This window comes from Colletotrichum orchidophilum, assembly GCF_001831195.1.
Source record: "Colletotrichum orchidophilum strain IMI 309357 chromosome Unknown Scaffold_93.1, whole genome shotgun sequence".
In the NCBI taxonomy this organism is placed as follows: domain Eukaryota; kingdom Fungi; phylum Ascomycota; class Sordariomycetes; order Glomerellales; family Glomerellaceae; genus Colletotrichum; species Colletotrichum orchidophilum.
The window spans coordinates 127,177-153,260 of NW_019173049.1; the positions used below are offsets into that span (position 1 = coordinate 127,177).

Sequence of the window (26,084 nt, forward strand, 5' to 3'; positions counted from 1 at the left end):
TTCAACTTAGTGGCCTCCGAGGTTCAAAAATGAGTTGATAATAATACCCCATCAATGATCATCGCCTCGAAAGCAACAATGATTCTAATCACACTGCCAACACAGACATGGATTACGACGTTCTCATCATTGGCGGTGGCTTCGGGGGATGCTACGCCTTACACCAGTTGCGCAAGTCGGGCTTTTCAGCGCACATTGTGGAAGCCGGATCGGCGCTCGGCGGCGTATGGCACTGGAACAGCTATCCCGGCGCGCGGGTCGACACAGAAACGCCTTACTATCAGCTTTCTATCCGGGAAGTCTGGAAAGACTGGACATGGTCGCAACGTTTTCCAGGGCATGAGGAGCTGAAGAGGTACTTCAAGCATATCGACAAGGTCCTCGACATCTCCAAAGACGTTTCTTACCAACATTTGGTGATTGGCGCCGACTTCGATACTGAGACTGCCAAGTGGACCATCAGAACCAAGACGGGCCGCATATTCACATCACGATTCTTGATCCCGGCGACGGGCAGCTCAACTAAACGCTATGTTCCCGAGTTTCCAGGCAAGGAGTTGTTCAAAGGCGCTGTGGTACACCCCACGGCGTGGCCCGATTCCGGGATCGATGTTCAGAACAACAGAGTTGCCATCGTCGGAACAGGGGCGACAGGAGTGCAGTGTGTGCAAGAAATCGCAAAACAACCTGGTGTAGAATTGACAGTATACGTACGAAACATCAATACTGCGCTTCCAATGCGCCAACGCGAAATATCGAAACTCGAGCAGCTTAGCTTTAAAGCAATATACAGGACACTATTCAAGGTGGCGAGAGAAAGTGATATTGGATTACCCTGCGATGGGCCTAGTCGGCTCACGAAAGAGACAACAACGGAGGAGAGGGAGGCATGGTGGGAGGAGCTGTGGCAGAGAGGGGCGTTTAATTTCCAGACAGGACAGTATGCGGACTTTTTGAAAGACGCGGAGGCTAATCGTTTGATCTACGAATTCTGGGCGAGAAAGACGAGAGGTAGGGTGCAGAACCCGGAAAAGCGAGCCATTTTGGTGCCCGACGAACAACCATATCCATTCGGAACGAAGCGAAGCAGTTTGGAGCAGGACTACTACGAGTGCATGGACCAGGACAATGTTAAAGTGGTAAATGTGAAGAAGGCGGCCATCCGCGAGTGGACACCGCACGGCATCGTGACGGAGGATGGCAAGGGGAGGCAGCATGACATCATTGTACTAGCAACGGGATACGACAGCATGACCGGAGCACTGACAGACATAGGACTACGTGGCAGAGACGGGATTGATATGAAGGAGAGGTGGAAACAGGGCGTCTGGACGTACCTTGGCATACTGGCTCGAGGATGTCCTAATATGTTCATGGTACATGGACCGCAAGGTAAGCACAAAGCCCTGAAGGCCGTTCATCAAAGACTCCACGTAGCTGACGGCAAGTACAATAGCTCCTACGGCTTTTACCAACGCACCAGTGTTTATTGAGTTGCAAGTTGAGTTTATATCTGACTTGCTAGTAAAGCTACGCGAGGAAAAGGTCATTTCCATCGAACCACGCCGTTCGGCTGAAGAGCACTGGAAGAAAACTGTCCAGACAGTACATGAGACCTTGCTCTTTAGCAAAAACGAAACATCATGGTATGTGGGCGGAAATATCCCCGGAAAGAAAAAGGAGCAGCTGAATTATATCGGCGGCATTCCCCAGTACCTCAAAGAGTGCCGCGAAGGCACCAAGGACTGGGGCAATTTTGACGTCATCAAGGAGGGAGGGACTACAGATCAATTCAACATTAGCGAATAGACTTGTGGGATCGATGATGACAGATATCTAAATCAGGATTTGCCCCGTCTAGATATATCCATAACTTACAAGACGTTCTCAAGCCCGTGTTATAAAGAAATCATGCACTCCGACCTGGCAAGATTTGTGGTCAAAGACATCGCTAGTGTACTCATGGAGAGTTACCAGTCATGGAAAGACTGCTCCCTTGGCTTACGACTTCTTGTCAAGGTGCAGTCGGCTGACCTTCCATCGGCAGTTTGCGCAAGATATATCTCTATTTCGCAGCTCTTCTCTACTAAGTGCTGGAATAGCGTATGCATTGGGGGCTCGAGGCTATTCACCCTCCACTCGCGTGGTTTCCCTCGTCATCTATAGAATACCAACCGATGCGAACTTTTCTTGCATCGCCAACCGGTCTTGTCCCAAATCACATCAAGCGTCGCGACACCATCCAACTGCACTTTTTCCAACCGCGTCAACCGTCCACTAGCTAGTACACCTTGAACAGTTTTGCGTACCCATTCATCTTCGCCACGCCAAATATGTAGACGCAAAGACTCCAAAGACTCTGGCAAGAGCGATTCCAGGCCATCGAACGAACCCGGATCCGCCCCTGCTGCGTTTTCGCCGTCGTCGTCATCTTCTTCATCGTCACTGCTCACAGGCGTATCTTCACTTCCGAGCAAGATGTTTTCGGGCAACGACAGGTGTTTAAGACGCCGTAGCGGCCGGAGGTTGCCAATGTTTCCTGTCCAATATCCATACTCGTACGAGAAACAACTCAGGGGGTCGAGATCCAGAAATTCGAGGGAGGCTGCGTGCTCCCGCAGCGCCCTGCCGATCTGATCAAAATCGAGGTCGCTGTCGCCCACCGTGGACGATCCCCACGATATTTCAAGTGTCTGCAAGAGAGGGCATGTGCTTAGGAGATCGCATATGCCCTCGGCATTGGCGAGCGAGTATTTGAGGTGAGCATGCCTCAAAGAACTGCGTTGCTGGGGCTGTTGCTGTTGTTCCGATGCCCGTGCTTCTCTTGCCAGATTGGTGTTGAGGGCCACGGCCCAGCCACGGAATGTCCTCAGGCGAGGTAGGAGAAATAGTTCCTGAATGTTCTTCAAGCTCACCGTGAGCTCCGTGTCTTCGTTGGCTATACAGAACTCTTCCAGCTTCGACAGTGGCTGTGGCAGAGCTGATGTCCAACCTGAATCCCGCTGGGATCGTGGTGCCAGACTGCTCTCCCGCGACGCCGTGTCTGCATCTTGAGCGTCATCGACGGCTCCTCTCGCCACAAGATTGGCTGCTTGGCTAATCATAGCCGGGAAGAACCTGTCGTAGTTCCGAGTTGCGTACGCGAGCACCTTCAAATTGGGCAGCAGAGCGGCGCAATGGGCAAACCACATGTCGGGCACACCTTCTGGCCACTCCGGGCCGTCAAGCAGGCCTCTGATCTCCGCCTCGAGGCCCTCGGGGCTTGATGATGGGGTTCGCAGTGTCCCGGAGTAGTGTGGCAGGACGAGCGAGGTAAACTCGTCGCGAGAAAAGATGCCGTCGCCCAACGCTACGTTTCGGGCATGTTGTGCGAGGTGCGGGTACTGTTGAAGCGTTGATAAGAGCTTTGCCCGCGCCTTGTGATCCGCCAAAGGCAAAGTGCGGTACAGAATCGGTTGAGCGAGTCCCAGAAATCGGGACGAGGTCCTACAGATGCGTGACAGCACTGCGAGGCCATTTATCCCTGGCTCACCGTCACATTCTCCGACTCCGAATTGGACAGCGAGGAGAGACGGCCCTGAAGAAAATTCGAATTGGCTGAATATGTGCAGCCACACTTCGTTGGGAAGATCCCGCATCTTGCAGCCGTCTGAAGTCACCGTCAATGGGCTCGTCGAGGTGTCAAGTGTAAATGCTTGCTTGTCTTTCCATGATGCTGGATGCACTTTACTTTGTAGTAGGCCGTGGATGCCTGATTGCTGCAGGGGAAATGAAAGGATAACGATTGCGGCGTAGCAAGCCTTACGTAAGATGAGGCCACATTTTAACCACATGCAGTTGATTTTGGCGCTCATACTGACCACTTCCTCGTAACCTCGTTCGTCAAGGTTGAGCTTCTATGAAGCAAGTCCATGAAACTTCTAGTTGACTTGACTTGACTTGGAAATAAAAGCTTAACAAATACACATTTGATTTTTCCAAGACAGTTTTCATACAGAGACAAAGGCTGTTGGAAATAATGACTCCTTCTAGGAAACGACTCCAAGGTGGCTGTATAAGTCTCATCAACGATCACGAACCTGAATGGCTCAGGGCTTGAATGGCATCCTCAATTTCAGGAGTTGATGCAAAGTACATGCATTTGCTCTTGGGATCTCTCAGTCGTGGATCAACTTTCTCCGCCTGGCATCGAGAGGTTACATGACAATCTTCAACGCCGCGCAAGGAACTTCTTCAAATCGAGCTGCCCATATCACACACGGCCTCTCTACTCTCTAGATTTTCTTTGCTCTATTTACCTTACATTGGCTGCAACAGTAGTCATGATTGCGTTCCTGGATTCAACTTTAAGAATTCGGCTCTGGGGCTCTTTCTTTTGTCGAAGAGAGCTTACCGATAATCGCCTCTAAGTTCGCTCTATTCCTTCAAAAGCTGCGCAGATCATTCATCAAGACGCAAGGGGTGAGAGATTATCATAGTATATCACTTTATGACATGATAATTCAGTTCCCATGCGTGCTTTGGGCCAACGCGGCTTCAACAATGCCTTGAATGTGGTAGAAGAGAACCTGTTAAATGGAGTATCATACCAACAGCGCCAAAAGAATGACTTCAGAAAGACTTCAAAGGATGGCATTCTAAGGAGCCTCCGAACTATATGCCCGCAGGGCACGTTGTCTAGAGATTTCCAAGAGGGGCTGTTTGTCACGAAAGCTGCCTGGTATCATCACAGACGAGGCTGTCTACTAAATGGTTTCTTTTTAGTCCTCACTCATATACACCATCTCCATTTTTTTATCAAATTTAGGTTGATATAAGCCACCTTCTACATAGTTGATATGCGAATTGCTGTGTGCTCCAGCTCGTGACATTTTTATAGCTCCTCTTGATGAGGAATAATCACGGTCCTGAAGTTACCCTAACAAAGCCACCGCAAAGACCAAAATCTTCATTCCCCCTGGGGCTAACGTACAATTACTGATGCTGATCCCGAGAACCGTGGCACAAAGTTGCCAAAGGACCTTTCACCAAAAGGCTATTTTTCAGCCTCGCTACACAACAATCACACCAGGGCACCAAAGAGTACCATTACAGTTTTCAGGTCGTGCCGAGGCTTCCCCATGATCGCCATCTTGCTTCCCCTCCCCCGCCTTCAGCTGCTCAACATCGGCAGAATCTCAACCACAGACTTTCAGTTCCCCCCCCCAAAAAGGTAGGCAAATGAATGGAAGCTAGGCATGCACATCCAGTCTCCACTCTCCGACCAATACGGCAACATCATCGAGACAGCCCTGGACTACCATCATGACCACCCTTCTCCCCTGCCATTTTCAGACGAAGATACACTTCCCTCCACGGTCTAGACCTTCCCATTTAAGCTCTCCCTCCAGGGATTCCCTCTAGATTCCCTCCAGGGACCTCCACATGCCCTTGAAAGCTCTCGTACTAATCAACCCAACACGTGCCCCGCTGAGCTTCACCAAGCTTTCATCTCACCTTGGCTTTCGTGACGGATGATCTTCTCCCGCGCCCCACGGTGTAATGCTCTGAGTAACTCTCGGGAAGTCTATTTCTCGCAAGGAGAGCGGGGAAAGGAGGGGAAGTAAGCACGGGGGGGTTCGATAAGAGCATAACCACATGGCTGAGACACATACACACACACACACACACACAGAAGCCGAAGGGGAAAAGGTTCCATCTGATGACAGCTTTCATCTGGCAGAAACCTCGTATGAGCATTGGGTAACAAACCTACGCTTATGTGTCCTCATCTACGAGTACATATCCGTACATGAGGCTTAAAGCTCACTCCGCATTTCTTCTTGTCCTTCGCATGAAAAGGGAAAGTGCTTCGGTTGGGGGTAACTGTAGACTGAAAACGTTGCAACGGGTTCGGATGACGGAGGTTTCCACAGTACGGAAGAGCTCGGGAAACTCGTTAGAGACTGAACTCTCCCTCCGGCCGGTCGAGCGTCCCCCCTTCCATCGGGTTCCGGTGGCGTCTGCCACACCGGAGAGACAGAAGAGGGAACCGACCCCTGAAGTGCCGAAAGAGGCTTGACAAGATGTGGCGGCGCTCGTGTGGGTGGTAGGACGCCACAGCTGAGGGGCAATGTGGCTGTGCTCAAGGGGCAATCGTCACTATGACCTGTGGCTCATCCCGCATTGGTTCGCACCCGACCACCAAGAAAACCTGTTCTTGACAGCTGGTATTGATCTACAGGGGAACTCGCTTCTGATAGGCGGCTTTGTCTCCTAAGAATGTCCTGCCAACAATTTTCCGGGTGTACACCTTGAATTGCCACTGTTTGTGGCGATAACATTGGGATTCGCACGGAAATCAGAAGATCGCGGGTCATCGCTTGGTGCGAATCACGATTTGTCCTCCCCTGCGTGCCCCGGCATCGTGGCACCGTGGCATCCTACCCTCCCGAATGAATGTTAGAAATCCTCCCAATTTAGGGACTTCGCGAGCTTGTGACCGGAAATTTATTAAAGCTGCTGGACAATTCCCGAAACTTCAGCCGGCGCCTTTAGTAAAAATGTGAGGCTTCACACAACTGACTACCGGACCGTCTCCCCATATCTTCATTTTGGATAATCTGTTGGCCGCTAGACTTACGAATCAACAGGTACATTGATTGAGAGGTTCTAAAATGGCCACACCACAGGATAACCACTTGGCACCATAGGAAAGTCACGCTAGATAAAGATGAATATCATCTAGATCTCTAGAACACCCAGTCAAGGGCCAAGGTTCCTCAATAGTTTTGGACCAATAACACCAGGTAAAAACTTAGCCGTCGACAAAGGAATGGGCAAGACGGGCACGACAGTATGTACTTCAGCCCATTCGTCGAACATTGACGGTGCGAATCGCCTACCAACGCAGGGTGGCCACACGATAGAAAGACAGGTTCACTTTTTGGTGACAATCAATGGACAGTGTCGCGGCTCACTTCGACGTTACTCGTATATGGCCCTGCACAAGAAGGGCACCCCAAAGATAGAGCCTTAATTTATCAAAGTTCAAAATCCCTTTCTTTTGGCAGTGGCTCATTCGCCGCGCCGCTGGCCGCACGGGAAGGAGGGGGGCACGTAACCCATCTTGGAGCCCATGGGCTATCAAAAATGCTTGGCTCTCGACGCTAGGCCCCAATAGAACGGAGCATTCTGCCAAATTCGGGCCAAAATCGAATCGTGAGTCGCGAAGGTTGTTTACCAGACAAGGGGGTTTGTTAGGTACTGGAAGGAGCCTCAGCCACCCCTTGTATCTGCACTCACTCCGACTCGCCTGCGGGACATTTTTCTTCTTCTCTTGACACCGATAGGTGGGATTGTACGGATAATGACAAGGACATGAATCAACGTGATAGCGTAACGCAGCCGTACTGCTACCGTGCCCTTGAACGTGAACTGACCGCCTCTGCATTTACTTAGCTTATCATCAAATCTATGTTTTCGGTTTGCAATTGCTACAGTGGGGTTGATTTTCCAAACAAGATATCGTGGAATGTGGGGGTGCAAGCAGGCGTGAGGGACCTTTGCTCCGAATTGTCAGGTGGGTGTACCATAACTGATACGATTCGGGATGATCGGGTCCCAGCATTCAGCTCTTCGCCATGAGGGGGAGGAAGTGTAGGGAGTCGGTTTGACAGGCACTAGACGGTAGATCTTCTCCAGACTCCTAGTGATGCGCCGATGAGGGCGATCAAACCAACGCCATTCCCGCGAGAATCAGGGGGTTGGTTGATGGTGCGGTACGAGGTGTGGACTATGCATCGAAACATAGGATGGCAGGGCCTCCGTGAATTGGCTCTTTCAAGTTTGAGGTCAAGGATGACATCTGGTCTGCAGTCGGAATCATCGAATAGTGCGGTTCACGGTGCCGAAGCCCCTGTTGTCCGTCACAGTCCACAAGAAGGCTTTTTTCTACACAAAATGGGAAAAACGCCTTGTCGGTATTTGGGGCCGTTCAACGGACCACTAGGAACTAACCGCGGAAATGGGGAACTGGGATTTATGGTCCCTAGTTGGATCTTCGGAGTAGGTAAGTCGTTGACAAGGCGTTGTGGACTTCACTCCCGGGACTTTGTGGGTTGTCGTGGATGTGAAGGTGCCGTAGGTGAAACATGGCGCACATATTTTCTATTTTTGTTTACAAAACGTCATGGTTCACGCTTGGCCAGGGCGTGGTCTGGCTCGTTGAATGTCGGCATGAGGAAACTTGTGAACCACTCAGCAGGCCCAACTAGTGCAAGGATTAGTCAGTTATGTAAGCGCACACCCGATGACGGGCTGGGGAACGGCCGCTTAGTGGCTGCGGTCAGTCTTTTACTGGTGACTTTAGCTGACAATAGCCCACTGTGGGGTGTGTGAGGCGGCGAGACTTGAGAGAGACGGCACATCGGGAATGTGGGAGCCCCTTCGGCACCGGTGGGGCCAGAGCGAGGTGCCAGAAAGCCGAGACGGCGGTGGCTAGGAGCATTGTTACATTAATGCCGAAACGGCGCCGTGGTCGTCCACTCCAGGGTCGAGAGTATCGGCTTCAGGTCTTGATCGGACTCTCTGTCCTCACGGCACCAGTGTTCGATATTCGGCCTAGTCTCGCGATGCGGGAGGGCTGACTGTCGTCTGGATTCTGGAGATTCTGAAAAGTTGAAATGAAGACTGAGACAGACGCCTGCGAGCCCGTCTTGAGCAAGTGCCAGAAAGTGACAAAGAGTGGACGGACGGTTCACGGTCCAGATTGCGCGGATGAAGGGTAGGTGAGATGGCGAGGAACATGAGATTCGCTTCGAATGAACTGAGTCTGGTGGCCGTAACAAGCCTGATATCCATCATGTATCGACCTAGTTGGGAGGGCCCGTGGGTCGACGTCCGCTTGCTGAATTGTGGCCCGGGGGAACGAGGTCCAACAGTATTGGTGATGCAATATGCGCGATGCTGCAGTGACCGCCATTAAGCCAAAGCCTAACTTGCTTTGATTATTCCCGTTTGGTGTCCAAGGCTTGTTGTTTACTGCCAGCATCCAAGGCCACTCAGCGCCCGACAAGGCTAGGTGGACAGTCAAAGACGGATGAGCAGCAAGCAGTATCCGTACTCTTAGAAGCTCATCTAAGCCAACCCATGCCCCGTTTATTTTCCCACCAGCTTGCTCAGGTGTGTCGACGGCACAGCCCAGATGGAAAGCAAATGAGAGCGAATCAAACGTGGGCGGTGGGTGGATGATTTGGTGGTTTTGATGGTCACAACGGCTGTGGTGGCAGTGCATGAATCACCGTGGTAGGGTCAAGGAACGGAAGTCACCAAAGCGTCCCACAGGATTGATATGGGCGACAGCTCCAGAACCAACGGGGCGATCGCCTGAACAACGGGATCTAGCCATCAACCACACTGAGGGCGGAAAGTCGGGAGCGAATGAGGCGCCTGAAGCTTTTCCAGATGTTAATGCCGTGGACAACGGACGGCGGCACAACTTCCGGTTCGGGGGCGAGCTGGAAGAATTTAGAGCTGCGAGCATGGGACGGCCTGGTGTCAGCGCATGGTCAAACACCGTCGACTCTCCCTTCCACCACCACCTTGACCACCTCCTTGACCACCTCCGTGAAGCTCGGACGGAGACAAATGAGCCTTTTCGGAGTGACCTTTTCGTGATGTGGGCAGTGGCCCGTACGATGTCCCGTAGCGGCAAGTGAAAGTCTATGCCGCGCCGTGTTTCTAGTCGCCGAGACCAGTCTGCTCCCAGTGCGTCAAAGGAGGGCGACCGAGGGGAGGTGTGAGGGCTGTAAAAGGTGGCCGCAAGTGGGAATGCTGTGTCAAGGTGTGTCTCTGGATTGCTTCGAAATGGGGGCTGAAATGCCATAGGCAACGTCCTGTCCTGTTCAGCACGACGACCGCGAGAAGCATTGGAGTTTGGTTCGGCCAAGTGGTTAGTATTTGCATATTGCGAGATTCCAAGCCCACCTTGATCAGCTGAGTTGGGCTGCTGGAACTCATTGAAGACCATGGATTTGGGGTTCAGTCATCGTGGCTGAGCATACGGATAAACAACCTTCTTTTTGAATAAACCAAACGAGGGCCCATGATTTGTTGATGGTGGGAAGAGTGAGTGCTCAGAGCAACGTCGACGGACGATCAACCAAAGAGGCAGAGCGCCAACTAGAACAGCCACAACCGGGACCACGGCACCGTCTGTAGCGGTACATTGCTTTGCAAGCTACCTTCGGTGTGTTGTCAGGTCCTCGATACAATCCAAAGACCTGGCATGGTCGGCTTCGCAAGCGAAAGCGAACAGGGTAACAGGGGTTGAGCCGCCGCCGCACAACCAGAACTTCCCGCCGCCCGTCACCGTCGGGCAGTGGGTTGGTCGGCTCGGGTCAGCAACAACTACACGTGTAGGTGTCCGTACGGCACCCAGCACAACACAGCGACAGCGCCTGTTTGGTTTGCTCTCGTAGCGATTCGCTCGGTTCGGATTTGGTCTCGCGCCCGAACGATACGCGGCCCCGTCATCTCATTCTCACCACACTCGAGGATTGCAGCTTCGTTCTTGTGTGTCGGCCAGATTCTGCTCCGTCTTATCGGAAGAATTCGAGAGGCCACGACAGAGTGAGAGGGGATTGACATTGGATTCATCATCGTCAACGATATTGTAGAGCCATCAGTGACACCGACGAGGGTAAACTGTCGATAGAGTGGTCTAGAGGAGGAATCGGAGGGGAGAAAATTTTCAAAAGTTCTCTTAACAAGCGTACGTCTTCGAGTCGTCGTCAGCGACATTTCGAAAGGGCGACATCGCGCCATTGCTTGGTTGGGCGGCAGAGTGCTCGAGTTCAGTATCAAAACAAGCGGTCGCTGTTTAGGCGAGGTGACGAGTCGGCGAACCCACGTTGAATTCCACAGCGCCCCGGGGCTCACCAAAAGAAGCCAAAAGGCGCAGAAATTGAAGGAGAGAGGACCACCAAGAGCGAATGAGAGCGAGTGTGTGGACGAGTCCTCGTCGACTACCCAGCCGAAAAGGGCAGCAGGCGTCGTCATCCTCAGGCCGCAGACGTGTACATTGTGAGTGTGCGTTGCTGCAGGAAGGTACCTTTCGTGCTTTCCCACCCACCATGACCGCGATTCCCCCAAAGTTCCTCCTCTGCCTGCCTTGCGCTTGCTAAGGTAATCACCTACCTTACCTTCCAGGTTACCTCTGTAGGAGTACTCGCTGTCGCGCTGTAGGAGTGAGAAAGGGCGAGAGAGAAGGAACCCCACTGCCTGCCTTCCCACCCGACGAGAAGGTGCAGCCCGTCAGCCAAGGACGCCCGGGTCCAGTCTCTCTCATTTCCATGCGCTAGTCCTATTCAGGACACATCGTCCATCGGCTTACGCGTCCCTCTTTCCCTCCCATCAGCGCCCCCGGTCACCTCTCTCTGTTCCCCCGTCGTCCCTCTTTCTTCCCTCTTGCGTTGCTGCTCTTCTCGTCTCCCCTTCTCGCCTCCCCTCGCCCATATTTCACACCTCAATCCCGTCTTGCACTCCCCACCCCCAAGTATCCAAGTACCAAAGTACCGAAGCAACCCCCCTCCGTCGCTCTTCCTTGCCCATCCTTGGACTCCTGGTCCCTTCCTTCCTCAACTCCCAGCGCCCACCCCCCTGCTCAGCCCGCCCAGAATCCGCTTGGCCCGCCTTTCTGCCCCTGCTACTCCGAGGACCAGGCACCCAAATCATTCAAGAAACGTAGTCCCCGTGTTCGATCCCTCTTGCTACGCTTCCCATACATCCACCGCCCAGACCCCCCCTAACCTCTCGCCTATCTCTACTCTTCTTGTCCTCACTTCCTCCTTCTCCCTTCCATCTACAGATCGCTCTTTCTCTTCCCTCAAGACCAACCAAACCACCAAACGAAACATCTCCTGAGGCATCGCCATTCAGCATCACGAGCCTCGATCACCGAAACGAGCCGTATTTACCGATCACCTCGTCGTCTACGGGGTCTAACAATCACTACAAAGGTTCGCCATAGGCCGGTGCGGACCCGAATCCACCAAACCCATCCATATCGATACCTCAGGGGTCGATCCCTTCTTCGACGGCAATGTCGTCTTCGAACCAAAACGTCGATAGCATCGACGCCCTCCTCGACTTCAGCGAGTATGACAACATGTCTTATCAGTCCCCCTCGCTTTCTCCCGCAGCCACCGCAAAGAACACCTTCACTCGCCCATCAGTTAGCACCGTCGCGACCCCGACTATGCCGTCAGCATCACAACCTCTCACTGGCCCTAGCCACCAGTATGATCTGTACAAGCAGCAGACTGGCATCGTTCCTGGCGCTTTAGCCAGTACTTTAGCCGTAAATGAAGCCAACTCTCACATCAGCGGCTACAACAGTGGCTACGGAATGGATTACTTGGGCAACGGCCTAAGCCCGGAGAACGATATGTTTGACTTCAACACCTCTCCATCCCAGAACTCTACCGGCTTGGACATGGATATTGAGTTCGACTCGCCTCCGGATTCTCAGTACTTCTTCCCCAATACCACCGTTAACCCCACCGCCATCAGCGGACAGGAGTCTCCCGTCGTCCCTTCTCAGCAGAGCAACGTCGGCAGACTCTGGCCCGGCATGCACTCTCAGGCTGCTCTCGCAAAGGCTCAGGCCCAGCAAAGGCAACAGCAGCAAATCATCCAGCAGCAGCAGCAGCGCCAGCAGATGGGCCAAAAGCAGCGCACCAAGAGCCAGCAGCCCACTGACCCCATTGTCGAGCAGAAGATCACTCAGCTCCTCAACTCCATGCGCGCGAAACCCGCTCAGGAGGGCGATAGCCCGACTCCTCTGATGAATCTGCCCCGATGCAAGAAGGATGAGGAGGACATGGATGAGGACGAGAGACTCCTCGCTAGTGAGGAGGGCAAGAAGCTCAGCAGCAAGGAACGCCGCCAACTCCGCAACAAGGTGTCCGCCCGCGCCTTCCGCTCCCGCAGAAAGGGTGAGTCTAACAATCAAACCAGTCACAAAAGCCGCATACTGACATTTTGCAGAATACATCACTCAGCTTGAGGCCGAGATTGCCAACAAGGTTTCCGAGAACGGCGACCTCCGCCAGCACAACCGTGCCCTCCAGGACGAGAACAAGCGCCTCCAAGACCTCACCCGCATGCTCCTTGCCTCTCCTTCTTTCTCTAACTTCCTCGACCACTTGAGCACCAACCCCCAGGCCGCCCCTCAACAGCAACAAGCTCCTGCTGTCAAGGTTGAGAGGCAACCCGAGCAGCGTCAAATTCCCAAGGACATCAACCCCTACGCGAACCAGACCCAGCAGCAGCAAATCGGCATGGCCATGGTCCCTGAGCAGAACATGGACTTTTCCATGCTGAACATTGACAATGACGCCTACAACTTCCAGCCGCAGGTTTTCGCTGTCCTCGAAACTCCAGATGTTCCCGTTACCATTGATACCAACGTCCTCTCTGGAAAGTCGTCCAACTTCGTTGGCGAGCAGTTCGAGTCCGATGACGAGAAGATTGAGCTTCCCACTGTCGAGGCTCCCAAGGTCCTGGCCCCTGAGGTTCCAACTCCGGCTCCTGCCGCTGAGGAGGTTTTTGATGATGAGTTCGAGAACGACCCCGAGTTCGCCCTCTACCACTCTGCTACAGCCCCTACCACCGAATCCCCTGTCGAACTGGATACTGAGGCCTTCTCACACGTCGAGGTCTTTGGTGGTGTCGAAGCCGAGAAGGTCCTCGCCCGCTATGAATTGATTGACGCCTCGGAAGACGAGCAAAACGCCTGCGTCGCTATGGCCAAGGTGCAACGCATTGACGCAGCCATGGAACCTGTACTCGCGAGACTGGAGTCGCTTTTCCTTTAAACACCACACATTCTCTACTCCACTTTCTTTTTACTACCTCTTTATGGGCATTAAGTTCGCTACACCAATTCCTGTGCATACTAGCTTGAAATCTGGGACATGGCGTTGGGATTTATTGGGAATCAACTACACCCGAACCGGGACGGTATTTAGTTTCTTATTTTTATTTTCGAGTGTTGCGGTGGAAGAAAAGATGTTATAGGAACCAAGCCGGTTCGGCATGATTGATGATTGTTCGTTGACATTGGCGAGTAAGAGGTGGGGTTACGGCTGGCCATGGCCATCATGTACTAGATAGATTGGGCGCTCCCGCAACTCGATCTGAAGAATACAAAAGAATACTCAAACTCGAACCACAGCCCATCGTTTGCGCCGTGTAATTGATTTACTGTGCCTCTCTGTCTGTTGGTCGTTATGTTTGTCCAGACTGTTCACTCGTCCCACATCGGTGATTTATGGGCCCGTCGTACAAGATGAGGCACGAAACGTCGCGCGCGTTTCTCAAGAATCTGCTCACCCCGTGCATCTATGCCGTCCCTTCCCTCTCGTCTCCACCCTTCGGATTTCCATGAGCACGTCCCACGGATCTTTCAGCCCACCGCCCGTCTGTCACCGTCCCGTCTTGCGAAACGCTTGGCTTCTTCGGCTCGATGCACACGGCTGGACGTGGTCTCTGAGATGCCGAACGAGAAAACCACCCTCGTGGGATGCGATGGCACGCATCTCCGAAGATCCCCACCTACCGGCGAGGGTATGAATGGAAGGCTAGCAAACAGCATGATTGAGAGCTCTCTGTCATCTGTTGTCGATCTCTTGTTATTGTCTCTTGGTGCACGACGGACAGCTGAGGGGTTGCCGGGTGGAGCGGTGGGAAGAGGCGGAGGAAAAAGAGGAGGAGGCCTCCGGAGGCTCTGGATTGGCTTCTATTCGGATTTTCGGACTGACTTGCGTGGTGGGGGAATATTCTCATACGGCATATCGGTGATACCCTGTCGTCCTGCTTAACTTCATTTTGCTTTGATGACTGATCTCTTCACTCCTGACATAAACTTATTTTGTCGTCGGATGAGTGTACCGTTGGAGGTTAGGAGAGCTGAGATGGCAAGTCTTGGCGCGACTGAAGTGCTTCTTGGCTCTCTGTGTGTCAGATCATGATGTCTAGAAAGCAGGGTGCTCGTTTCAAAGCCGCCGGCTGGTTCTTGACCATCAATGCTTGAGCGCCGAAAGACAGTGGAGAAGCAAGCTCTTTGGACGTGCTTGTCTTTCCGCTCCGATGAGGCCAAGGAGACGACTGTATACGATTACTCTGAGTCATATTTTCTTTATTTGCCACGAAAAGACGATATTGACCGCTCCGCCGCCTCTCAAAACCCAGCAAGAAAGCACACCAGCCTCATCAGCATGAGAAGGCTCCAAATCATTCACCATTTACAAATCACCCCAATCCTCCCTAATCAGCTCAGCCCCTTTCTCCCCAATCATGAACACCGACGCCACGATATTGACATCGGGCAAGATGGGGATGATGCTGCAGTCCACGATCCGCAGCCCGTCGACACCGTACACGCGAAGCCTCGGGTCCACGACGCCGCCCTCGTCTTCCGGCAGCATCTGGTTCGTGCCGGAAGCGTGCCAGTTGGGGATCGTGTTGGCGCGAACGTAGGCTAGCACGGCGTCCTCGTCGTCTTCGGACACGTCGGTGCCGGGGGAGACTTCGCCGTGGTTGGGGCCGACTGTGTACTCTGCCATGCGCGGGTGGGCGAGGATCTTGCGGAGGTATTTGAAGGAGGCGAGGGCGATTTTGCGGTCGGCTGCGTGGGCGTAGTACTACATTGGCAATAGGTCAGTTTTGTATTTTTCCCCTCTCGGTATTTATGACGCCACGGGTGTAGGTTGAGTGCGTAAACTAAATGAACGGTGCAGGACTCAACTCACATTCGGATTGATCCGCGGCGTCTCCGCCATGGAATTCGACCTGAGCGTCACATTTCCCCTCGAAAGCGCCACCATGCTCGACGCCGTGAGGGAAATGTACGTCTCGTTGCCGCGAGGCGTGTAATACGGCGTCGGCCCGCTGGGGTAGAAGACGCTCTCAAAGAGGTACTCGACGTGCGACTGGTTCGCCAGTCCCGCGGCGACGACGTCGCCCGCGCCGATGGCGTGCAGCTCTTGTTCGGAGAGCTTCTGGAAGGCGTTTGTGATGCCCGAGGGCGCGGTGTACTGTCCCGTGCTGTTGGTGTAGAACTCGTCTTGGGCGGCGCGGAGGGCTTGGTAGGTTGCTGCCATGTCTGTTGTTGAGAAGGCTGGGGTCGAGAGGGCCATTATGCTAAAGATGGAGTGGTCGTTGAGGCTGAGGGGGGAGGAAGGGGAGGGAGAATGTTAGTCGCGAGGTGCGAGGGGATAGAGGAATGGTAGAGGGGCAAGTGACTTACTGCTGGCCGATGTTCTCGTTGATGTGGACTGGTTCGATGCCGAATTCGTTGAGCTGGGAGGAGGGGCCGACTCCCTTGAACGACGAAAGTTAGTCTCTGGGCCATCTTCGTCCTACTCTATTCGCAAGTTCGGGAGTAACTCACAGAAACCATCAAGAGCTGAGGCGAGTTAAACGCCCCCGCGCTGACGATAACTTCCTTCTTCGCCCTAACCTCATGTACGATACCAGTAGGATGGTCCATGAACGCGACCCCGACAGCCCTCGGCCTCTTCTCCTCCTCCTCCCCCTCCCCTTTGTCAAAGTTGATCTTCCACACGGGGGCAAAGTGCAGCACATCGAGGTTGCCCCGCCCCTCGGCCTGCCTCAGATAGCTATCGTAGCTGGAGCTGCGCAGGAAGCCGGCGTCGAGGTGGCCCGTCCCCTGCTTCACGCCCGTGCTGTTGCCCGTGTTGTGGTCCTCGACGATGGGGATCCGCAGGGTCTCGGAGGCGGCCTCGATGAAGCCCACGCCCGAGGGCGGGACGTAGCCTTGGTAGCCGAGCTGGAGGGGCCCGTCTGCGTAGGCTGCGGGGTCGTGGGTTTTGTAGGAGACGTCGAAGCCTCTGATTTCGTGGTCGGTTGGGGGGTTAAAGTGTGTGCCCTGCGACGTGTGTAAGCGAGTGCCTCGTCCGGAGCAAATATCCGAAATTGAATAAATCACTCAGCGTGTGGTTTTTTACCTTGACAAACAGAGGATACACGTCGTCCCATCCCCAACCCGGGTTTCCGACCCGTACCCAGTCGTCGTACACGGACGCGCTGCCGCGGCCGTAGTAGAAGCCGTTGGTCACGCTGCTGCCGCCGAGGCATCGGCCGCGGTGGTAGCGGAGGATGCGATTGTCGAGGTGCTCTTGCGGTGTGGTGTAAAATGACCAGTCGATGGCGGTCCCGCCGAGAAACTGGTTGCCGCCGGGCGGCTTGTAGGCCGAGACGACCTCGGGATTCGGCCCCGCTTCGAGGACAAGGACCCGCTGTTTCCCGGACTCGGAGAGGCGGTTTGCGAGGACGAGGCCGGCGGTGCCGCCTTTGAGGAAGAGAGTGGTATATTAGTCTGAAGAATAGTATGCGTGCTTGATTATATAGGTGTGTTCTGCCGTACCTCCTGCAATGATGAAGTCGTATTCATCTTGGATCGTTGCGCGTTCGAAGCCCTTTATTGGCGCGGCGGAAACTCCGGCGACGAGGGCCAGGAGAGTGAGGGTCGGCTGCATCGTCAAACGGCGTACTTGACGACCAAATGTAATCGGAAGATGATGTCTTGGGTGTGAAAACGGTCAACTGGAAACAATCGAAATGTTTCCAATCGATCAAGTCTCAGCAAACCTGTCCGAGGGCGCCTTTTACCTACTTGCAGTCGGAACAGTAGGGAGCTCCCGGCACTCATATACTCCATCCCACGGAGCGAATTGCACCTCCTGATCAACAAGCTTGCCATCGAACTCAATTGAGCCGACTCAGCCCATCTTGTCTTCCATGGCAGCAGGAAGTCAAGTCAATTACGGTACTTAGTTACGCCATCATCATGCGTCATGGCACCGCGAGCTGTCAGACCGGGCGAAGGCGAGGCGTGCCGTGGATGCTCTTGGCGAGGAAGCGAGTCGGATGAATTGGATACGGTATTTGTTATTTTAGGCTTCTTTTTGGGGGATTCTCTAGGCAAGGCACATTGAACTCGGGGGGCATGGAAGGCGGGAAGGAGACGGCGGAGCTTGGCTTTGGGGTACAGATGTGGATTCGTGGACAGGTAATGGGGCAGAGACTCAATCCTTGGCATCTAGTAAGGCTTCTTCTTCTTGCAGATCTGATCAGATGTTGGAGGTGGCACAGCTTCTGGCGAAGCGGGATTGAGAGACAGACACAGCGTGCCACAAATCGCCGGCGCAGGATCCGAGAGCGACGTATGTCAAGACATTCCGTCGACTAGTATGAGACACTAGCGCTATAATCTGTTGATGCCGCGGGGTTGGCATCTTTTCCTTGGCTTCCGCTATTCGGGTCGACAAGGAAACTTAAGTAATTAACTGTACACTGTATGTGCTGGAAGGCTGTCCTTCAAGTTACAATAGATCAAGAGTGGCCTGCTCTGTCTACACTGGGGAACCTCATAATGCGGGAATCAGCGGGGTCTCTGGGTAGGAGGGTGAGAAGACGACGGTACAGCGTGGGTGGTAATCAAGAGAGGCGGAGAAAATTTATGAACAGCCAAGCCAAGACAATGGCATACAGGCTGGAAGGATCCGGCCGACGTAGGTCCAGCCTCTCCCTGCCGGCGCCGAGTCCCGTGTGGGTGCCATGCGTGGTGCCCACTTTCGCCCCGCGTCGGCGCGAGGACCGGGGTGGCATCTTGGGGCGGGTGTAGCCTGGACTTTCTGCCGTCTGATTCGACGTATGTTGTCCTCGGAGGGCAGGCAGACTTCTGGCTGTTACGGAAATCACGTAACCTTGTTTAATTCATGAGGTACTGTGGTGCAACATGTTTTACACACCAGGCCCTTCAAGGTCCAATTGAATGTTGATTTTCGATAGGGGACGGGAGGCTCGGACGGCCCTGGGGGCTGCAGGCCGTGGCGGCTTGTTGATCGGCATCTATTCCGCCTCGGGCAATGTGATGTACATGTACCTCTGTCTCACATAATCCTGTTCACTATTTTCAGTGGAAGCTTACAATGCGTGAATGCCTGGCCAACTTGGGCTCCCTTGTTGGGAGCCTTGGATGTCTCAAATGCCTACTTACAATGCTGTTTTGTGATATCAGCCCCATTGGAGCATCATCCTTTTCTCGATCTCGCGATTGACCCGACACCAAGATTGGATTTGCTGTTCAAGGTTTTCGGTATTAGAGTCAGCGTAACGGCGTTGACAGGATGGGGGCTTCATCTAGAGTTTGCTGAAAGATCAGATGCAAAGTTGGAAGCACGAATTGTACACAAGGACATTCTGTTTCTAAAGATGTGCATGCTCAGCTGACAAGATGTGCGCCGTAAGCATAGCCACTGGCCAAGAGAGCCAAATTCTATGAGCACGTGTGTTCAAAAACTAGACCCCAGAAGACGGTCTAGTGAACACAGAGCAATCTTTCATGACTGGAACCGCAAATGTAGAATCGAATCGATGTATTGAGTGTAGAATCATAGTAGGGGTAAGGGTAGGGGAAAGGGTGAAGGTGTAAAGTGCAAATTCCAGAAGATGGGGAGTCCACGTGTATCGAACCGATAGCCCCGAACAAATCCACGTCGTTCCAAAGAATGAACCAAACTGGAGCCCTTTTTGTCCTTCGCTCCTCCCTCTCCAAATTCTCGCATGTCTGTTTCCCATCTTTCATGTCATCTTCTCGCTATCCTGAACCAGACCCTCTCCACCCAGCCCTCCATACACCAGCAACACTTTCTCATCAGGTGGGCTGTAACGTGAGTTAGACTAAAAGCCCCTCCGCTGACAGGTATTGCCGATCTCATCACGGTCTATAACCGCAAATTACACCAGTGAACGACCTGGGGTACCCGCTCGCTCTGTAATAAGGCCCCTGGCCACGAGGAGTCCCGGACCCCCCGCATCGGGACGCCAAGGGTCCCACCATGGGATCCCCCAAAAACCCGGCGCACGTTCTCTTGTCAGCAGATCTTGAGAGAAGAATGCAACACCCAAGCTGACCCCAGTCTGCTTCGATGTTCTTCGCTGGATCTGCTGCAAAGGCAAGAGACACCATACGCAAGGCCCCCGGGGGGTCTCCGTTTGGGAGCCTCGGCGCCCCAATGCAGGGGGTCCCGGACTCCTCATGGTCTGGGCAGGCTATTGATCGTTAGCTCTCGGGGGTTGGAGGTTTTGATATTACCAGTAATTGTGGCTAGATGATGGTGAGTCGTGCAGCGACACGCTTGGCGGCATCATATCCGCCATCTTGGTAGACGGCCCCAATGATGGCCTCAATGGTGTCTGCCTTGGTTCGCGCACCGATGTTCGAGCCCTGGGCAGGGTTTTGGTTGAGGCAGGGTAAGAAACAGAACATATCAAAGATCTCAGCCAGTCGTACATTATTCACACAGCGCTGAACTCGAGCATCGATGACGCCTAGCCTCCTGATGTCAGCAACTTACATACAACGAAATTAAATGCATTTCAAGTATCGAATCCACACTGACCCTTGGTCGGTATGTTCTCCTTGACGGAATTCTCGATGACAAAGGTGGCAATCAACTTGTCTCCCAAGAGAGCCAGGATCTTATTGCCATCGCTGACAAAACGATCACCCACGAAGGGGACCCCAGACCCGGAAGCTTAGAGAGCCTCCCAGAGCCAGTTAAAAATCTTAAATTTATAGCCAATGCGGCGCATGGCTTCAGTCAATTTCGCGTTCTTCTGGGCTTCCATCGTGACGGTACCAGTGATTGTTGGCGGTTATTTAAATTGAGAGATGTGAAGAGCGAGCGGGGTGTGAAAGAGTCTATGAGAATACCTTGAAGACTTGAAGCTGGGTCATTCGATGCGGCAGAAGAACGTAGTCTTATAGAATTCTGGTCTTAACGACTGCCTCAATTCCGTCGGTGGCCATGAGACCAACCTTCATGCAGGAAACTGAATCTCATGCCTAAGAATGGCGTTGTCCTTGAGACATCTCTTGCAGTTTTCATCCAATCCCATTCGTCCGATTGCGTCAAATACCAGACGTGTATGCATGTCTCGGAGACACGCCCGTATCCCGCCATCCTCGGCGCAATTGCAGCTGCGGTGGCGATGCAGCCCAAGGCGGTGAAAAGAAAACGAACAAAGCCAGTACATGCTCTCTGCAGGCTGAAATCCTTTGGTATCGACATAATGATATCAATCGCTGTGTTCTCCTTATATGGCTCGACGACTACTTAGATACTTACTACTTCGCTTGAAATTGATCAGTGTCTACAGTCTGCCTTTCCTCTAGCATGAAGTAGAGAGGCCACTTGGGCCGAAACTTTGAGCGTAGTTGAGTAGAGTGGAGTCGTTCCGGGCACAGAAAGTACCCTACTGAGTACTTTGAGTACTTTGAGTAACCATACCTCCTTCCTAGTAACCCTCTCTACTCCCGCAACCTCACGACTTGCCTTTGACACGGCAAGGTACTGCTTTAGTCAGTAGGTCTTAGAAGGACTTCAATTCCACTAGAGGGCAGGGCGACGGGAATCGCGTGGATTCTCACTATTTTGGGGGAGACGCTGCTAGTGTCGCCTTGATATACTGTGAGAAAATGATTTGATTCTACCGTAAGTGTGTGCTCAAGACTCGTACAGGTTTTATTACACATTCATCGTTCAGCGTTGAATAAGCGTAAGCTACTTCTTTGCCGGGTTTCGCGGGCCATCTACAGCCTTTTCAACTGTCCCTGCAATGCCTCCCTTGCTCGCATCAAATTGGCTGCCAATAACACCGTCCTTGGAGAAGGGGCCACCGACAGCTTCGCCTACATGATGGAATCAGCATCAGGCCAAACTCACTCACATTTGAATCTATGACTTACCAATCTGGCCGATGTTGCCATCAGGGTTAAACTGCTTGCCAATAGCGCCCTCGGAGGAGATCACGCTAGGCTTGGAGGGGCTGGTGTCCTTCTTTTGGCCGGCGGCCTCGGCGGCGTTGTGGATGGGGTTCTGGGAAGACATGGCTCTGACTCTGGATGCTGATGCAGCGAAAAGCTTGGTTTGTCTGAGGGCGATTCTATTCATGATGTACTGCGTGAGGGATAATAAACCAATTAATGGGGGTTTTTGGCTGAGATCTTATACACTTTGAATATTTGTGCGCGTCATCTTTGTCGCACGGCATGCGGTTAGCTGAGATGACGTTTTCACGCCAGTGAAGGAATGGTGACATCATGAAGCGCCGACCTTAACATTCGAAAGGGGCACGGAAAGGACCGAGTGATGGGTTATGGCATGAATCATCGCTCAATTGAGAGCACTGCTGCCAGCACCTTTCCGCAAACATCAGCATTCGACATTCCTACGGGATGGCCTGCAGGGGCTACCACTGACAACTCAGGAAGCCCGTGATAGCGTATCAATCTGTTACCAAATAGACCTGCATATGCAACATTCAAAGATTATGCTAGAGATAATTCCGATTTTGGTTATATCCATGTGCAAAGCTCTGCGGAAAATGACATTCCGCCAGCATCGTGATGGCATTATCGTGTTCAATTTATCAATAACCAGAGGCTACTCAAAATGCGGCGAAAAGCCTTCAATAATAGGTTTAGTACAACATATGTACTACTACTCGTTGCTTATTGTGAAGAAGTACTCAGAGGCGAAAAAGATCAAATTTCAAGCCTTTACTGATAGATAGTAGTTTGACTTCATACATGTAACTGGAGCATAGGGTCGGAAGGGGGGCGGGGCCTTCAGTTCTACTTATCAACCTTGGCTCACTCACTACCAAGGGTAATTCTTGGCTGACCATTCGAAGTTAAACATCAAGTTTATTCGGCCAACTTCCATGCGTCCGCACCGCCTCTATACATTCGAGTGGGCGCAGGTGTCTTGCACTCACCTGACATCCTCTGGTTGCTGCGTGATTTTGCTGGTGGCAAAGGCACTTTGCGTGAGCTGTGACTGCAGCAATTTCTGAGGAAGAACTTCGGCTCGATGTTTCCAAAGTTGGTGAGGTGCATATGGCCATTACCGGGTGCCTTACTGAAGCTGGAAGCATGGGGTTCTTAGCCGCTAGAAAACTAGGAGTAGTCCGGGGGGAAACGCTGCTAGAGATTATAGAAAAACATATCAACTTTGCTTTCTGAAGTTATTTAACACAAGTTTAACCTAGAGAAAGCCATTTTACCTTTTTCTCGAGTAATTTATGGCCATACCCTGATAAGGGGGTAAGCCGGGCATAACAGATTTGGATTTAGGGTAGGAGGATACTAGGAGTTCTTCACTTGAGTATATACATACCACAGTCCAAATCTTCTATGTGCTCTCACCTTTAGTTACCTAAAAGCCGCAACTTGTTCCTACTTAAATTGTATCTCTAGAGACGCTTGTACAGAAATTCATTTCGTGTACTTGTATTTCAACATGCTTCTCAATACTTGTAACTTGTCTGAGTTGGATTGGTTTGAATTGGATTGGTCTGAATTGGATTGGCCTGAATTGGATTGGTCTGAGTTGGATTGGTCTGAGTTGGATTGGTCTGAGTTGGATTGGCCTGAGTTGTGTTGTACTTGTGAAGATTTTCATCATTGCCGAATGAGAACGAGTGTAGACTTAAAATGACTGACGCTTATTTGAGACAAGAAGCTTACAAAACAGCAATGTAGAGAAAAATATCTTTGACCTAGTTGATGCCATGGTTTCAAGCAGGGGTTTGCTGACAAGGTCTTTGTGCTGCAACTTATTCACACCTGCATACTCGTGTATTCTTTAAATGGCTGGAACTCCCACGTATTTCCTCGACAGGAAAAAGGTGAAGTCAAGGTGATGGAGGCAATTTATGCATTAAGCGAGCGAATCCAGATGAAATAGTATTTTTTCACTTTACCTGACTTTGAATATTCTACCAACCACTTTTTCTAGAAAATTCACGGCTCGTCCTTTCCTCAGTCGGAAATCTAATTGCATTTTCCTTTTGAAATATCCCTCTTCGTTCCTTCCCTTATATCGCACCCTCCTCTTTCCTACCAATCTTCCCATTTCACTCAACCGATTGTGAATCTTTGGATCTCAATCCCTTCTCACTCCAACAATCGAGCCATGGACTCTCACGACGAGTCACTGTTTGGCTCTCCGCCCACTTCACCAAAGTCGCAATCCTACTTTGCCGTCAGAGATCCAACCCCTCTCTTTCTGCCCGGAATGAGCTCCAGTCCCCTGCCGAACGCCAACATCGCTCCTGCGCAGGCGCAGAGCGCAATCTCGAATTCACCACTGCCTCACTTGTCTCCGCAGGCCCTGAGTACTGAGAACAACGCCTCGGAGCTTAGTTACGGACCAAAGACACCAGCACAGAGACTTCCTTCTCAGGAAACCTCGCAGGCGTCTTCCTCCCAGATGCCATCCACAACTCGACAAGCTCCCTTGTCCGCCATCAACCCTGGTGTGGCTGTTCGTCTTGTCCCTACCTTACCACACTCGGCAGGCCCTCAGGTAGAGGCTCCTCTGCTCACTTCGCCATTTTCAATAGGCCGCAGTACCTTGCCTCCTTTGCCCGAATCGCTGCTGCTTTCGCCCTCACCGACTGCCTCGAACGAAATCGGAACACCCTCACCCTCAGGCAATGGATCTTTGGCCCCGAAGAAGTGTTCCAAATGCCTCAAATTCAAGCCACAGTCGGAATTTATTTCCCTCACTCACATGGGCCTGACCAAGCACCGAAGCCAATGCGATGCTTGTCGCAAGAAGAGAAGAGAGTTATCGGCTCGAAATAAGCGTCGAAAACGGCAGGCTGAAGCTGAGGATGAACAAGAGCCGCAACAACAGCAGCAACTTCCACAAGTCGTTATGGCGCAAAGTCCTCTTCCGGGCTCAAACAAAGACCAATTGCCTCGATCTTGCCATCCATCGGAGTCATTGGACAGTTCTGGACAGGTCACTCAACCAAGCCTCTTGGGTCACGGCGTCGCAACGCAGAGCACCATGCTTGGTTTCGGATCTACTGTGCAGCCATTGAGAGACGTAAGTACTGTGCTGTACCAGGTATAATTCAATATTTGCTAACAAAACTGTAGCACGCAGTTCCTCCCCAGCCTTTGATCACCACCCAGCATGCTCCTATCGATTTGACGTCCCCGATCACTACACCCTTCACGGACTGGTCCCGAGCCCATGGAATTGAATATGTGAACTTCAACACCTCCTTCAATTCTCCCCATTTCAGCATGCTAACACAGAACCTCCAGGGCGTCGATCTGGATGCTGACATGGCCTATCATGGCCCGCAGTCGTCCGAGCATCTCCTGTCGCCAAGCTCAGTCCTCCCGCAGCAGACTGGCAAGAATACAGGAGATGCTAATGCACAGGCGAACAACGAGGACCTCTACAACATTGTGAGCGTCAAGATGCTTAAGACTCCCTTGACAAAAGGTGACAAGACTTCGGTTCTCGACCACGAGAGACAAAAGTTTAAGGAAGCTCGCCACAAGTGCCAGTGGATGAAGATGCAGGACGATAAGACTGTGCAAGCGTACTGGGAGAAGAGACACGCTTCGGTTGTCCTTGGGCTTCTCGAGGTGCCTCCGCCGGACCTGCAGCCCTTCATTGGATATTCGTATACTGAGGGCTCTCATCAGAACCTTTCTGGAGCGTACCCGGATGATCACAATTGGCACTGACTTATATTGGACCTTGGAAGAAGATGATGGAATGGTTCAGGATGATTCTTTGTATTTGAAGGCGTTGACTGTCAAAGGGAATGGCAAAAGAAGCATTGATAGGAATGCTTTCAGTTATAATCCATAGAAGAAATGGAAAGGCAAATGTATCACACAAAGGTTCGCGAACCAGTAGCAACAGGCCCCAAAACTCCCAGCTTTGCCAACTCTTTGACAAGATTAAATAACACAAAATCGCATCCCCGCCTTACTACCATGTTGATGGTGACGGGCATCATTTCTTCTCGGTGAGTAATATTGCTAAAGTAAGGCACCTGGCCAATTGGAATGGTGAAGTCTGCGCTTCCAAAGTAGGACGCAAGAGCAGAACCAGCTCCTCGCGTTCCCGGACCCTGAGGGAGGGCGGCGCCAGGCGACTCGTTCAACTCTGCCTCTCGAAACGAGGGATGTCCACCTG

The 26,084-nt window shown here is 52.4% G+C and overlaps 11 protein-coding genes across 11 annotated transcripts; 4 read left to right on the forward strand and 7 right to left on the reverse strand.

Moving 5' to 3' along the window:
• Window positions 1-107: 107 nt before the first annotated feature.
• Window positions 108-1,809, forward strand: CORC01_09914 (cyclopentanone 1,2-monooxygenase; the record flags this gene model as incomplete). The annotated part of the gene is made up of 2 exons (XM_022621543.1): window positions 108-1,392; window positions 1,457-1,809. The coding sequence occupies 2 exons, from the start codon at window positions 108-110 to the stop codon at window positions 1,807-1,809; spliced, it is 1,638 nt and encodes a 545-aa protein (XP_022471969.1).
• Window positions 1,810-2,156: 347 nt separating this feature from the next.
• Window positions 2,157-3,638, reverse strand: CORC01_09915 (uncharacterized protein; the record flags this gene model as incomplete). The annotated part of the gene is made up of 1 exon (XM_022621544.1): window positions 2,157-3,638. The coding sequence occupies one exon, from the start codon at window positions 3,636-3,638 to the stop codon at window positions 2,157-2,159; it is 1,482 nt and encodes a 493-aa protein (XP_022471970.1).
• A 4,910-nt stretch (window positions 3,639-8,548) lies between these two features.
• Window positions 8,549-8,787, reverse strand: CORC01_09916 (uncharacterized protein; the record flags this gene model as incomplete). The annotated part of the gene is made up of 2 exons (XM_022621545.1): window positions 8,549-8,641; window positions 8,692-8,787. The coding sequence occupies 2 exons, from the start codon at window positions 8,785-8,787 to the stop codon at window positions 8,549-8,551; spliced, it is 189 nt and encodes a 62-aa protein (XP_022471971.1).
• A 485-nt stretch (window positions 8,788-9,272) lies between these two features.
• CORC01_09917 (uncharacterized protein) lies at window positions 9,273-9,698 on the forward strand (the record flags this gene model as incomplete). The annotated part of the gene is made up of 1 exon (XM_022621546.1): window positions 9,273-9,698. The coding sequence occupies one exon, from the start codon at window positions 9,273-9,275 to the stop codon at window positions 9,696-9,698; it is 426 nt and encodes a 141-aa protein (XP_022471972.1).
• CORC01_09918 (uncharacterized protein) lies at window positions 9,278-9,865 on the reverse strand (the record flags this gene model as incomplete). The annotated part of the gene is made up of 2 exons (XM_022621547.1): window positions 9,278-9,497; window positions 9,591-9,865. The coding sequence occupies 2 exons, from the start codon at window positions 9,863-9,865 to the stop codon at window positions 9,278-9,280; spliced, it is 495 nt and encodes a 164-aa protein (XP_022471973.1).
• Window positions 9,866-12,082: 2,217 nt separating this feature from the next.
• Window positions 12,083-13,859, forward strand: CORC01_09919 (bZIP transcription factor; the record flags this gene model as incomplete). The annotated part of the gene is made up of 2 exons (XM_022621548.1): window positions 12,083-12,977; window positions 13,030-13,859. The coding sequence occupies 2 exons, from the start codon at window positions 12,083-12,085 to the stop codon at window positions 13,857-13,859; spliced, it is 1,725 nt and encodes a 574-aa protein (XP_022471974.1).
• Window positions 13,860-15,287: 1,428 nt separating this feature from the next.
• Window positions 15,288-17,543, reverse strand: CORC01_09920 (GMC oxidoreductase; the record flags this gene model as incomplete). Its single annotated transcript, XM_022621549.1, has 6 exons — window positions 15,288-15,686; window positions 15,795-16,209; window positions 16,292-16,365; window positions 16,436-16,933; window positions 17,013-17,356; window positions 17,432-17,543. 6 exons carry the CDS (start codon window positions 17,541-17,543, stop codon window positions 15,288-15,290), a joined length of 1,842 nt encoding a protein of 613 aa, XP_022471975.1.
• A 2,263-nt stretch (window positions 17,544-19,806) lies between these two features.
• CORC01_09921 (uncharacterized protein) lies at window positions 19,807-20,338 on the reverse strand (the record flags this gene model as incomplete). The annotated part of the gene is made up of 2 exons (XM_022621550.1): window positions 19,807-20,121; window positions 20,204-20,338. 2 exons carry the CDS (start codon window positions 20,336-20,338, stop codon window positions 19,807-19,809), a joined length of 450 nt encoding a protein of 149 aa, XP_022471976.1.
• A 1,297-nt stretch (window positions 20,339-21,635) lies between these two features.
• CORC01_09922 (uncharacterized protein) lies at window positions 21,636-21,962 on the reverse strand (the record flags this gene model as incomplete). Its single annotated transcript, XM_022621551.1, has 2 exons — window positions 21,636-21,763; window positions 21,821-21,962. 2 exons carry the CDS (start codon window positions 21,960-21,962, stop codon window positions 21,636-21,638), a joined length of 270 nt encoding a protein of 89 aa, XP_022471977.1.
• A 2,088-nt stretch (window positions 21,963-24,050) lies between these two features.
• On the forward strand, window positions 24,051-25,627 carry CORC01_09923 (uncharacterized protein; the record flags this gene model as incomplete). The annotated part of the gene is made up of 2 exons (XM_022621552.1): window positions 24,051-24,971; window positions 25,025-25,627. The coding sequence occupies 2 exons, from the start codon at window positions 24,051-24,053 to the stop codon at window positions 25,625-25,627; spliced, it is 1,524 nt and encodes a 507-aa protein (XP_022471978.1).
• Window positions 25,628-25,776: 149 nt separating this feature from the next.
• Window positions 25,777-26,004, reverse strand: CORC01_09924 (amidase; the record flags this gene model as incomplete). Its single annotated transcript, XM_022621553.1, has 1 exon — window positions 25,777-26,004. A coding segment is annotated over one exon (228 nt), but the record flags the coding sequence as incomplete, so codon positions are not given.
• Between the last annotated feature and the right edge of the window lie 80 nt (window positions 26,005-26,084).